This window comes from Ursus maritimus, unplaced genomic scaffold (genome assembly GCF_017311325.1).
Source record: "Ursus maritimus isolate PB19 unplaced genomic scaffold, ASM1731132v1 scaffold_13, whole genome shotgun sequence".
Lineage (NCBI taxonomy): Eukaryota > Metazoa > Chordata > Mammalia > Carnivora > Ursidae > Ursus > Ursus maritimus.
The window spans coordinates 43529639-43544635 of record NW_024423675.1 but is presented as its reverse complement, the minus strand read 5'-3'; the positions used below and the strand labels follow the sequence as shown (position 1 = coordinate 43544635).

The 14997-nt window shown below is 36.9% G+C and overlaps 1 protein-coding gene across 1 annotated transcript in view; it reads right to left on the bottom strand.

Moving 5' to 3' along the window:
• PEX7 (peroxisomal biogenesis factor 7) overlaps nt 1-14997 on the bottom strand; it is an 85806-nt gene that overhangs the window by 61313 nt on the left and 9496 nt on the right. The window contains exons 4-5 of the mRNA XM_008691225.2: nt 5419-5496; nt 4944-5052 (exon numbers count right to left, since the gene is read on the bottom strand). Coding sequence (XP_008689447.2) covers nt 4944-5052; nt 5419-5496 — 187 coding nt within the window. The remainder of the gene's footprint in view (nt 1-4943; nt 5053-5418; nt 5497-14997) is intronic.

Here is a 14997-nt window from a genome sequence, read left to right as displayed (position 1 = left end):
ACACAATTTCACCTGACAGTTAAATAAATGCAGGTGTATTAGTTCAAGATTTTGTCACCATCAGATTTTATATCTGGTCATGGTCATAAAAAGAGCAATGATTAAAAACAAATGAAGATAACTTTAGAACCTTAAATAATAATAATATACATTAATAAAATTACATACAATAGTAAGGTAAAGGAATTTTTAAAAAATCTATCAGTAGTTCAAGGCGTTTTACTTATTAATACTTTTCCAAATATGTAAAATTATACTCATTATTAATTTCAGTTTATTATGAATGTTGCCAATTAGAGTTCCCACCAGACATGTCTTCACTGCTTCACCAGAAGGGAAGTATGTTTCAATTCATTTTGAAGACAAATCTATTTTATACCACTAATTCCATCCAGGGTTTGAGATGACTCCTTTGAAACTGTAGGATATAAGGCCAAAGGGCTTTGCTACTCAAAGAAAATGATGCCGATGTCAATCTAATTCACATCTTTAAAAGAACTTTAATTGAACTTGTACTAATACTCTCTGTATTAGGGCTTTTCACCTACAGTAAAATTATAATCATTATGCTGAACTGTGGTCATCTTACAGATGTGATTCACTATCAGCATGAAACTCATTAGCATTTGCACTAAATTAAAAGCATAAAGATGACTAACTCAAGTTATATAGGCAGGCTAAAGGGTTAGTTGATTAGAACAAGCATACCAATACTGCTATCACTTACTTAATACACACCCGGGCTTACAATTAGATGTGCCACAGAAAACTTTAAAAACTCAAAGAAGAATTTTAGGCTTGGAAAAGGAAATGTGCCAAGGAAATATATCCTACTGGTTCCATCCCAAAACATTTGCTATCTCGGGAAAGATTTAACTCAGATTGTGGACAAAACACTGTGACTCAGACAACTTAGAAATTTAAAATAAAGGCAATAATCTTGTAAGTATACTGTTCTTCATTGTAGAAAATCAGGCTGTTCATTTTAATCACTAAACATTTTTTTACTTAACTGAACCTCTATACATAGAATTTACTATTATTTGCTATTATCTTAAAATCTAAGAAATTGCTTAATCTAATGGGCGTTATTTGTCTGTACGCAGTATACCTGAAGATTTCCCGTTCTGAGTGACTTCAACCTAATAATACTTTAGAATTGAGGGACATTTGGTCATTCAAAATTTTTAGAATAAAAAAATAATAAACAAAAGGAAAGGATTTCTGTGATGTTACATTTATTATGGAAGCCACTCAACAGCTCAGGGCATTGATACAGTTCAGCAGCAAGGAAGGAACAACCATCCTACTGATCACCTATTTGGGGATGCTGGGTAATCACATGAGGAGACAACAGTAGACACACTCTACCTCCTTCCCTAGCTATTTTCTTCTCTCCTCCCCTAAACCACCAAACTGCATGAAAGAGCTTCCACCGCTTTATCTCCCCTCGAGACTCTTTATACAAAGCGGCAGCAAACATTTCCTGTGAAGGGCCCAGCAGTAAGTATTTTTGGTTTCAACGGCCTTTCACCTCTGCCACAGCTACTCCCCTCTGCCGTTATGGCACCAAAGCAGCTGTAGACAGACGTTCCGTGAAGGGATTCGCACGGCTGTGTTGCACGAAAACTCTGTTCACAAACCCTGTCAGTGGGTCAGTTTGATCTGAGGGCAGTCGTTTGTCAACCTATGCTCTAGTCTAAGGTTTCTTCTATTTATTAGTCTTTCCCGGGGGCTCCGATTGACTGCAATGGCTTTACTTACCATTTATGAGCCAATGACACAATTTATTCACGAGGCTAGATGTCTCAGCTCCAAAATCAGCCTACTCATCGACAACCCCATGTGTCCCATGAGCTCCGTGTGCTCTAAAACAAAACTCAAGATCTTCTCTTTCAAACACATTTCTTACCTCAGTTATGACATTCCCACCCACGGACTTATCCTTGTCAGGAATCTAGGAGTTACTCTTTACTCATTCTTCTCTCTTCACCCTCTTGTACATCTTATAAAATCATCTCTAAATACCACTCAAGTCAGCCGAATTTCTGCCGCCATCCTTATCCACGCCTCCGTCTCTCTCGGTTAATCTTCCTGCATTCACGCCTGCTCCTCTCCCAGCTATTCTCTACACACAGCCAGAAGGAATTTTTTTTTTTTAAGATTTTATTTATTTATTCGACAGAGAGAGAGACAGCCAGCGAGAGAGGGAACACAAGCAGGGGGAGTGGGAGAGGAAGAAGCAGGCTCATAGCGGAGGAGCCTGATGTGGGGCTCGATCCCAGAACGCCGGGATCACGCTGGGATCACGCCCTGAGCCGAAGGCAGACGCTTAACCGCTGTGCCACCCAGGCGCCCCCAGAAGGAATTTTTTTTAAATGCAAGCCTAATCATATCACTCTTTTGCTTAAACCTCTTTAGTGCCTTGCCCGTGTCCATAGGATAAAATCCAAAATCTTGAATCCAGTCCATAAGGTGTGATCTGGGCGCCTCTCTACTGTCCAATCTCATTTCTACTATCTTTTCCTCTTAAGCAGTGGTCTCCCTGGCCTTCTCTCAGTACCTCAAATGCACCAAGTTCTTACTTTTGGACCCCTATTCTCTCTGCCTAGAACGGTCTCTCTTTCTGTGCCATGCAAGGCCTCCCACTTTTCATTGAGCCAACTCCTTATTCATCCTAAATGAAAGCCAGAAACCTATCAAGTAAAAAATTGATAGTTTTGACTACCAAAAACTTAAATGCATATACACAGTAAAAAATATATATACAACATAAAATAAAATAGAATAATATAAAATAAATAGTTAAAAGACAAACAAAAAATTGGGAAAATATATGTAAGATATAGAAGACTAATTCCTAAATACAAAAAAAGAGCTCATACATCAATACAGAAAAACAACAAACAGCTCTCAGTAGAAAAGTGAGCCAAAAACATGAACATGAGACTCACAAAGGAAAAACTGTAGTGGTCAACGGACATATAAAAAATATTCACTATCCCTAATAATCCAATATGCAAATCAAAACAAAATTAGGAACCATTTTTTACTCATCAAATTGCAAAACAGTTAAAAGATTAAGGAGGTGCATTTATTTATCATTTCAAGGTCCAAATCTTAAAATAACTATTACCTTAACATTATCAGATATTCACTATCAGAATTAACTGACACCATCTAGACCAGGAAGGTTGTTGTTATTGTTCTGATTAGTCTATAAGGTGTTGCTGCTCTATAATAAACACTTTTGAAAGTCATTAGTGTCATACAGATTATATTTATGTATATATTCCCCAAATGATGTTATTTAATAAATCCTCACATTGGAATACTCTGAGACATTGGTTTACCCTTCCCGCCACTTGTTCACAGAGGCAGGGTCAAAGTGACTCAAGAAGGCAGCCTAGCAGAGCAACCCTGCCTTGCCTATGCCAATTAGTTGTTCACCTTTGTTTCATTCCTACACTTTTTACAGCTTTAATGGCACTCATACATTACACAAATAATCTAAAATAAAAATGAAGCAATGTATATTAAAGTAGCAGAGATTTTAGGAAAGAAATAGTATTCAGAAAATTTTTTAGCCAAATGTGTATTGGTGGTAGATCAAATAAAAGAAACATGGTGTACCTCTTTTTCTACCTTAAATTTGTTTCAATTCCATAAGTTTAAGTATAAAATAAAAATTCATATGTATAATTCATAAAATATAATTGGTGAATATTCTTTTCCATCAAGTTTATTTAAAACTAGAGTCTAAGAACTCCTTCTGAATGATGGTATGATTCACTCAAATCAACTATAATACTGGACTAAGGCTACTAAGAAATCTCTACAATCAAAAGCTGTTTTATTTTTATAATAATGTTTTCAGTGGGGAAAATGAATTTGGGATGGGAGATTTTCTGATTCACAATTATAAAATTATTTTCCTGTATAATTTCAACAACAACAAAAACTTTATAGCCATAAGCATATAAAACCTAACATCGCTAAGCAAATTCAGCCCTTAAAGACATTTAACTTTTTCCTCAGGAATATTACCCATAAACATTTTTCATTTTTTTAAACATTTTATTTATTTATTTGAGAGAGAGAGCAAGAGAAGGGGAGGGGAGCAAAGGGAGAAAGAGAAGAAGACTCCCCACTGAGCAGGGAGTCCGACTGAGGGGCTCAATCCCAGAACCCCAAGATCATGACCTGAGCTGAAGGCAGATGCTTAGTCAACCAAGCCACCCAGGTGCCCCAAACATTTTTCATTTTTTACCATATATTCTAGAATGAGAATATCTTATTCTCATTTTTATGGAGGAATACAAGAAAAAGTTAACCGTGGTTCTACGGAGGGGGAGGGATAAGGACTTACTTTTTATTTGGCGTGTTTCTGTGCTGTTTGAATTTCCTCACTATGCATATGGTAAGTCTAGAATAGGGATTATGTAGGATACCATTTTGGGTTTTTTCTTTACAAATTTTTTTTTTTTTTTGAAAGTTACAAAAACAAAAAATACAGAGTGATAATTTTACTTTGTCATTCATCACAAATATTTGTCATTAATTAGCACGTTACACATGCTCGTAACTGTTACTCAGACTTAGCCACCTTTATTCTGATAAACAAAGGATAATGCCATCTAAGCGAAGGAGCTCAGTGGCTAATAAAAAGAACTAGGACGGCTCCCAATTTTGGAAGATTTATCACCAGTTATGGTATGCCTAAGACAAACCATATTTGTTCATTAATAGTTGAAAAGTAGTCCAGGCCTGGCTAATTCTTATCTAGAGGTTGATAAAGAATGAAACCATCTAAAGAGCACAAAGAATAGAACTGTGGTCTCTTTTTCCCTCCAAATTGCAAGTACACAGCGCCACCTATTGGGGAAAGCAAAGCTACCACACACTACAAGTAAGGCTTTTTTGGTAAATACCGAATTATTTACCTGAGGCCGAGGCAAAACAACCAGGGATGTGGGGAGACCAGATTGTGCTATAAATGACACTTTCATGGCCTCTAAAGGTGCACAGAGACTTTCCAACAGTTGGATCCCACTACAAACAAATGAATAGAACAATTACTTAAAAGTAAATTCAAATGTCTATTTATATATATAATATATATAATACACTACATATGTATTTATATATATACATGTAATAGACATATCTCAAGGATTCTTTAAAGTCTATTTTCATATAAAGCAAAATGGTATTTAAGGGGCCAAAATAATCAATGCTGAGCTAATTGTTAGTTTACAGCCAAAGATAAAAAATGTTTAAATTCTAATAAATGCTTTAATACAGTTCTTTGAAAAGAAAATTAGCTGTGTAACTGAAAAGATATAGAAGTATGTTCTAGAAAAGAAAAAAATTCAATGAAGAGAATATTTGGTTTTAAATACAGTAACGCTGACATACCAGTTTGACAGTCTGATCCCATGAGCCAGACACCACAAGCTGTTCACCTCTCGTTTGGCTCCAATCAACACTATAGACCTAAAAACATTTTAATGTGTCATTTAGAAAGCAAAAGAGCATTCAGTTCAATATTATATTTTATTTCTTTATAACAGTGATAGCCAGTTAGAACAACTAATTCACTTCATTGAAACATCAAATAAAGTCCTACAAATCTCAACATGGTGCCTGAGAAATGGAAAGGTCATTTTGTCCATTCCTCCAGACATATTCCTTACAGATAAGATTCCATTCTATTTTAATAGAATGCTACAGATGATTTCCAAACCTCCTTCACTAAAACAAATCATATATATTTTTAACCTACCAACAAATCACTGTTTGCAGCACCCTGTAGAAATGTCAAAGCAGATTAGAAAGTTAGTCGTCTAAAAACGCTTGCCAGGTCAGTGTTTATCAGAAAGCATTAAAATTCAATTAATATCCCTATCTGGCCTTTCTTAGAAAAAGCTTATAGGAACCAGGTAATCCTTTCAGAGCTCTTGGTAAACAGCTTTAGTTATCCAATGCTGCTATTCTAATCTATGCTTTACTGCTTTCTGTGAACCATTTCAAATGAACCATTTGAAAACTTACGGAAATCTTTTTTATTTTGTCATTTTATACAACAAATTATATACACATCACTACTGTAAGCTAAATTCCACAAAATATGTGCATAATTATTCTTTATTACATTAAAGTATTCCTGACATGGACCTGAGTATACATCACTACATGTGACCAGCCAGCAGAGTCTTCTGAATCTTAAAAATTCTAGCTACCATATTTATGTAGGAAGCAGTGGTGTCTGCAGTTTGCTGTAGCTTAAGTACAGGTTACCTGTTCTCTGCTCTCTTATACTGTGTACTATGGCTAGCCATGCTGGAGTCTCAGTTTGAAAAATATCAGTAATACTGATCCTGTCTTTGTTTAAAACTTTGATATTTTTCTCATCACAGATTTTTTTGAATTGGGATTTTTAAAAATACTGTATGAAGACATTATTTGACTACTGAATTTTTGGGGTCCTCCTTAATCATGTACGTAAGGTGAGTGACTCACCTACTCCGTCCTAGTCCTGGCCTACTGCTGTCCATATTAATGCAGAAGAGAGACGATCAGTTGGAACGCTGAAGAAACCACAATCCAGCAACAGAGAGCAGCTCTTACAGAAGGGGCAGCAAAAACCAAAGAGCTGCTATGGCCATTTCTTAGTTGTGGATGGAAAAAGAAAGCCTTGAAGTAGCCATTGAAGATCTTGAGAGCTAAAGAGTTTGATTTTATCCTCTAGGCTAGGGCATGGCAAATTTCTTCTGTAAAGAGCAATAATTTGGGGCTTTATGGGCCATTTGATCTGTATGTTGGCCTGGGAGAGCACAAAAGTAGCCACAGGTGATACTTGATAGGTAGGCATAGCTGTATTCCAATAAAACTTTATTCACAAATCAGAGAGCACACTAGGTTGGGCCTGTCTCATGAGTAGTAGTTCGCCAACTCTTGCTCTAGGCTGATATGAACAGTCAAAAATAATCATAATAGCAAACTTCTATTGAGCACCTACTGTGTGCTAGATACCGTCCTAAGCATTTTACATATTTTATCTCATTAATCTTCACTTCTATGAAGTAGATACTGTGCTAAGACCCAAAAAGTTTAAATAAACTATCCAAATTCCTATAGCTAGTAAGTTGCAGAGCTGAATTCTGAACCTCAGTAGCCTCACTGAAGAGCCCACCCTTAATCGCTACACGAGGCTGTCTCTACATCATGCTACTTGAGGGCACTGTTGGATTCGAATGACCTTGGGCTGCAATATTAAGGAAATAAAGGCCTGCCCTTCATTGGCGATTCACTGGTATCACCCTTCATTAGAGCCCAGATTGATTCCATCTTGTTTTCATGAATTATCCATATCCGAGAACTTAAAGCCCCTGTCAACTTAGTGAACTCCTGTTCATCTGTCAAGACTTGGCGCCGTACACCCTTTATGAAGCGAGCCTCCCCTCAACAAAACCCTCGATGACTGAAATGCTTCCTTCCGTGCATTCCAACAGCATCTTGTACCTACTTATAATTTAACATTTACCATATCTTACTACAATTTGTGTTAAATACCTGCTAGATTCTGGAAGATCCACCATGTGAGCAAAACCATCTTGTATGTCTATGCTCACTGCAATATAATAAGCACTCAATACATGGGAGTTAAAATAATTTATCTGATTAAATTTATCTTCGCAATCTGTACCAACAAGTAGTTATAAAGAGCTACTGTTTTCATGTCAGAAGATAACTGAACAAATATAACTAAAAACTAAGACCAACATCTCAGATTCCACTGCCTCTACACATGTCCGGCGCGGTGCAGGATTTGATACCTTATGACTTCTCACCTTTTAAAACTGCGAGAGCCCCCACAGGCTCAGAGAGAACCCAGCCCTAGTGAGAACAAAAGATAGGAGGTAAGAGGACTATGCTGATGGCGGTGTTGCTGCCAGCTCTATTATCAGTCCCACAGCAAGGTGCAAGCAGTGGGACTCTAGGACAAAACTAAGGACAGGACGCACATGGTGAGGTTAAAAATGGGACAACAGAGAAGGAAATAAAGGCAACTCAATAAATATTTTATGTGTTTGATTGTGTTTACAATTTAGGATATGGGTAAGTAACAGTACAAGCTAGGATATTGTTTAAAAAAAAAAACAAACAAACTATAGACAAGTACAAAATGGGTGCTGGGATGGAAAATTCAGCTTGATGCCCAGAAGAGTGGATCCAAGCAGGGCCTTGAGGCCTAGCTAAAATGTCAACAGCAGAAAGCAGAAGTGAAAACAGTGATCAGAAACTCCCCCAAAGACATACAAGGGCATAGATAGCACCCAAGGGATTAGGACTAGAGAACACTGCAGGATAACACCAAGGTTTTGTGCCTGGGGACTGCTGGTGGTGGAGGCATTCACAAAATGGGAAGACTGGAGGAAAGAAGATAATGTGTAATTTTAGACATACTGACTTTGAAGTGACAGCAAGATAGTCAAGTGGGAACAGAGTTTGGGCATTGACCTCAGGCTCTGAAAAAAGTTTACAGCCAGAGAGATGTTTGGGAGACAGTCAAAAAAGGATGAATAGATTCCATTATTCCAACTTCAAGTTACCTCACTAGTTCATTCAACAAGCATTTATTAAGCACCTACGATATAAAGAGGGGTTTGTTAGACAAGACCGATAATGTCCCCACCCTTAAGGATCATAGCCAGGCTATACATAAATAATTTCATATTGTGATTTTAAAGAAAAGCTACGGAGCAAAACAAAACCAAGGAAGGAGACTGGGAAACAATGACAGAGGGAAGGAGTCACTTCCTGATACAGTGGGCAGGGAAGACCTCTCTCAGCAGAGACCTGAGCACAGCAAACACAGAACTCTGCAGGTTTGAGAGGAAAGGCTTTGACAGAACAGGGAAAGACCCTTAAGCAGGAAACAGGCTTGTCACATTTGAAGAACAGAAAGGTCAAACAGGAGGGACAAGATCCCAAAGGACCATGGTTACAAGTTGGTATGTAATTTCTCTTAAGAGGCTAGAGCCATCAGGCCTATGCTAGCTACCACCTAGACTGCAGGCAGCATCCTTCAACTGCCCTCCCCCCCATCCTTGCTCACCTCTAACCCATGATCTGCACTGCATAAAAACACACATCATTCCCCTGTAGAAAGCCCTTCGACGGTTTCATACTATGGGTCTCGGGCAACTTACCATCTTCACTCAACATTGAGAATTATTCATGCTGCTGCTTATTACCCAAAGGTCAAAATCATGCAAGACTACGAATAACCGGTTTAGGGATGCATACAGATGCAGTAAAGCTAAAAAGAAAAGCAAAAAAAAACAGAAATAGAAATTCAGAATTAGTGGTTACTCCTGGGAAGAAGGGAGTAAAGACAAAAGGAGGGAGAATGATAGAATCAGAAAAAAAAGTAGATAGAAGAAAAATAGCATCTGTAAGTGGGGGCTCCAACAGCAAAGGGAAAGTTTTATTTCTTATGTCAGATGATGAATATGCAAGCACTCATTATACATTTTTATAGCTTACATATATTTTATACGCATGAAATATTTCATGGCAAATTTTTAAAAATCTTCAATGTCCTTCCACTGAATTTAGCTTAACAGCCAAGACACTAACTATTCCAGGCATGCAGGCTCAGTCCCCCCGCGTTTGCCTCTAACCCTATTCCTCTGGCCTCTCCACCTGAATAGTTAATTCCTACTCTCCCTGCAGACATAGGATGCCTTCCTGGTCCCTTCCCCAGACAAGATCCTTTCCTCTTGTAGCACTCCATACATTCTAGCACTTATCACATCATCAAGGAGATAACAGCAGCTCAAGCCTCCTTCCCTAGAGAGGGCTAGGGCTCCAGCAGGGCAAGGACCATGCCTGACTTGTTCATCCTCCCTGCTAGGCCTCACACAGTCCCTTACACACAGTAGGTGAATCAAAGTTTCTGGAATGGTTGAAGGGACAGAGAAACAAATCTGAATGAAGAGCACACCTCACATCAGTCTAGTCTTCCACCCTTTCCCTATTCCCAGTGCCCCCCTTCACGCCCCACTCAAACAGTGGACATGGCTCAATGGTCAGATTAAGGATAAAAAGGAAGAGGGGTACACAGATATGCTATAAAAGCAGGGTCCTCTAAAGGCCTATCTTATGTAATTACCCTTGGCAGTGGTGAAGAAAATTAATTGAGAAACTGTAAAAAGGAAAAAAAAATAACCCTGAACAATATTTTGTGCTGCTTTATGAAATCTGAACCTCAAATTTTATTACTGAAACCAATTCCCAAAGAGCTCGTTTTTAATCTACTGTATAGCATTGCCCTTTTTAAGTTGGTCTATTTAATTAAAAATCATCAAATAAAAACTATGTCCAGAATGTTCATACTTATCTGTATCAATACAGAGTAAAGGGACACTGACTTTTAATTACTGAGCGATTAGAAAAGGCTACATATTTCTTTTAATGTGAAACAAGTTTTTTAAATTTATTGTTATAGAAATTTTGAAATGCACATAGAAGAAAAAATATCGTAATAAATCCCTAGGTATCTATCACATACGTTCCATAATTATCAACATTTGCCACCTTGTTTCATCTGTCCTGTTACCAACTGACTGACTGCTGGAGTATTTTAACATCAGACCACTTCACTCATAAATAATTAAGCAGATAAGGATTTTTTTTTCTTATAGAAGCACAAGGCTATCTTCACCTAAAAAGATGAACAACAGTTCCTTAATGTCATCCAAAACTCAGTCTACATTCTTATTTTCCAGACTGTCTCAAAAATGTCTTTTTACAGTTGGTTTATTTGAACCGGAAACCAAACAAAATCCATATTTTACACTTAGTTGTTATGTCTCTTAGGTCTAATCTAGGAAAGTCCTCCTCTCCCACGTTGCTTTTCCCACCCACCCTTCCCATGACATTTATAATTGGTGAAGACACAAAGCTAATGGTCCTGTAGCATCTTCTACACTCTGTATTTAGCTATCTTCGTGGTGTTACCCATTTCTCTCTACCCTTCCCATTCCTTTAAGTTGGGAGTTAGGTCTAGAGGCTTGATTACATGCAGTTCAATCTTTTTTTTAGCTTCCTATCTTATTAGGTGTATAATTGCTGATTGACCCACTTTTAGTGATCCTAAAACAATTCAGGAGATGTATCAATATTAATGTTTTAACATCCATGGATAACCTTTGCCTACAGTCATTACTTTATTTGGGGATATTCAATGGTGACTTTCTAATTAAGCTATTGCTTCTGCATTTATTAGCCAGAATTCTGTTATGAGAAATTTTCCACATCAAGTATCCAATTATTCCACAATAAAATTCATACAGGAAAGGCAGGATAAGTGCCTTGGTTCTTTATCTTATCAATTTTCAAAGTGAGTCCACTGTCCTCCTAATCTTGGGTAGTGACCAGTTGTTGTTTCTTAATGATTACAACCCCATGTAATGGGTGGAAATATACATCTAAGTGTATGGTCTCTCTATACATTGTCTCTTCTAAACTTTTGATGTGATCTCAGTGGCCTTTCATAGTTTTCTGACACAAGAAGATGTCTTGGATTCATCTTGTATGTTTCCCCTCAGTCCTGGAATCAACTATTTCTCCAAAGATCCCAATTCCTTTTCGTGGGAAATGGTTTTTAGAGGCAGTCATCTCCAAATTAGGGATATTTACTGGGACTGAATTGTCACTGCTTTTCAGTCTTCATAGTCCAAAGAACGAGGGCATATATACTTTTTTAAACAGAGAAAAATTAATCATGAGTCTGTATAGACATTTCTCATTCAATTTTAAAATTAAATGTCTCTTTTTAACTTCTTCATTCTCATCACTTTCCTCTTGCATAAAAATTTTTGGTTTCTGATAACATAATTACTGCTATGCTTTAATCTACAATATAATATGAGTTTCTTTTTTTAATTTAAGTTCAATCAGCCAACATATAGTATATCATTAGTTTCAGATGTAGAGTTCTATAATTCATCAGCTGCATAAAACACCCACTGCTCATCCATCATGTCATGCTCTTCTTAATGCCCATCACCCAATTACCCCAACCCCCCACCCACCTCCCCTCCAGCAGCCCTCAGTTTGTTTCTTAAAGAGTCTTTCTTGGTTTGTCCCTCTAAGATTACTTCCCATTAAGTTTCCCCTCCCTTCCCCTATGATCCTCTACACTGTTTCTTATATTCCACATATGAGTGAAACCATATGATGTCTTTCTATGAGAGTTTCAAAATAACAATACTGATCTTTCAGTATTTTGCAGTTTAAAATTCTTTTGCAATTCTTTTTATCAGACATATCTCATTAGGTTATGGACAATCACAATACTGTATTTTTAAAGTCACTAGAAAATAATTATTTTCAATACCTGGTTATGATGCCAATTTGATATACCACTAGATTAATCTGTTTCTGTTTGTTTTCAATTTTTAACAATTGCTTTTTTCCTTTTTAACTAAACCGTGATTTTTAATTTTGTAAAATATTTCAATTGTTCCAAGGTCAAAAGTGTAATACAAATTATATTGAAGAAATTGTCCATCCTTGTCCCCTCTCCCCTGACTTCTTCCCCACCCCCTTTAAAGGTAACCACTTTCATTAGCTTTTGGATTATCTTTCCACTGTTCATTTTTGAAATATATACAGAGATAACTATAAATATACATATATATACATATAAATATATATACACACATATATACATGTATGTGTAAAATATATATAAAATTCCTCCCCGTCTCACATAAAACGTAAATTCTAAATGTATTTAAATAGCTCTGCCAATAATTCCATAGGATAACTTCATTTGATATCAGATTGTAGCTAAACTAAAAAGAATTTCTAGGGGCGCCTGGGTGGCACAGAGGTTAAGCGTCTGCCTTCGGCTCAGGGCGTGATCCCCGCGTTGTGGGATCGAGCCCCACATCAGGCTCCTCTGTTATAAGCCTGCTTCTTCCTCTCCCACTCCCCTTGCTTGTGTTCCCTCTCTCGCTGGCTGTCTCTGTCAAATAAAAATAAATAAAATCTTTAAAAAAAAAAAAAAGAATTTCTAGCTTCATATGATTTAAAATTATCAAATAAAAGACCGTATCATTGTCCTACATATGTTTCCTACTAGATCTAAAGTAGAAGCCATGGGGTTCTAACTTCTAGACATGATTCACTCACCAACAGCTTTGGAGACAAGCACAGTGTTTGAGACCCACGATGAGTATATGACAGAGAGACTACAGATATAGTGGCAGTAGTCATGCATGAAAGTCATTCTCGACCCAGAAATATTCCATTACAGTTTCCATCTATTTAAAACTATCACTTCCTCTTCTTTAAAAAAATTTTTTAAAGCTTTGAGTTACCCCTTTGCAAGGCAAATCAAATCACACCTTTTATTAAATATTTGTTAAAATCGACATTTTGAATCTACAACCCTTGAAATATTAGATAATATACATAAGAAGGTCATTAGAACGGAATGCTTATTAAGTTAAAGCAGTGGCTTCCAAACATTGCTGCACATTGAAATCATCTGGGAATCTAAATAATGCTTGGCTCCAACCCCAGACATTGGGACCTGGGTATGAAGATTTTTAAAAGGTCTTTAGGTGATTCTAGTATGTTAGAATCCAACACATACACTCTAGGCTCCAGTCACACCAAAGGACCTATGAGTTCCTGAACATGTCATGTTCTTTCATAGATCTGCACCTGTGCAGATGCTTTTCTCTATCAGAAATGCCCTCTTCCCTTTGGGCTGCCAGTGAATTCCTACGAATTGTCCAAGACGCAGCTCAAATGGCATCTCTTCTGTGCCCTCTCTGTACCTTCTACACACTTTTTTCAATATGACCGCCTTGTATTAAATGGTTTGCTCACATGTCCCAGAACTACTACCAGAAATCAGCACCTGCGTCTTATTCATATTTGCATCTTCAATGACTAGCATATGCCTGGCACATAACATGTGCTACCAGTAAGGACAGAACTAGCTCCTTCTTTTTCTTTTTTTTTTTTTCTGAGAAAGAGAGAGAGAAAGACAGAGTGCGAGTGGTGGAGTGTGGGGGAGAGAGAAGAGTTCTATAATTCATCAGCTGCATAAAACACCCACTGCTCATCCATCATGTCATGCTCTTCTTAATGCCCATCACCCAATTACCCCCACCCCCCACCCACCTCCCCTCCAGCAGCCCTCAGTTTGTTTCTTAAAGAGTCTTTCTTGGTTTGTCCCTCTAAGATTACTTCCCATTAAGTTTCCCCTCCCTTCCCCTATGATCCTCTACACTGTTTCTTATATTCCACATATGAGTGAAACCATATGATGTCTTTCTATGAGAGTTTCAAAATAACAATACTGATCTTTCAGTATTTTGCAGTTTAAAATTCTTTTGCAATTCTTTTTATCAGACATATCTCATTAGGTTATGGACAATCACAATACTGTATTTTTAAAGTCACTAGAAAATAATTATTTTCAATACCTGGTTATGATGCCAATTTGATATACCACTAGATTAATCTGTTTCTGTTTGTTTTCAATTTTTAACAATTGCTTTTTTCCTTTTTAACTAAACCGTGATTTTTAATTTTGTAAAATATTTCAATTGTTCCAAGGTCAAAAGTGTAATACAAATTATATTGAAGAAATTGTCCATCCTTGTCCCCTCTCCCCTGACTTCTTCCCCACCCCCTTTAAAGGTAACCACTTTCATTAGCTTTTGGATTATCTTTCCACTGTTCATTTTTGAAATATATACAGAGATAACTATAAATATACATATATATACATATAAATATATATACACACATATATACATGTATGTGTAAAATATATATAAAATTCCTCCCCGTCTCACATAAAACGTAAATTCTAAATGTATTTAAATAGCTCTGCCAATAATTCCATAGGATAACTTCATTTGATATCAGATTGTAGCTAAACTAAAAAGAATTTCTAGGGGC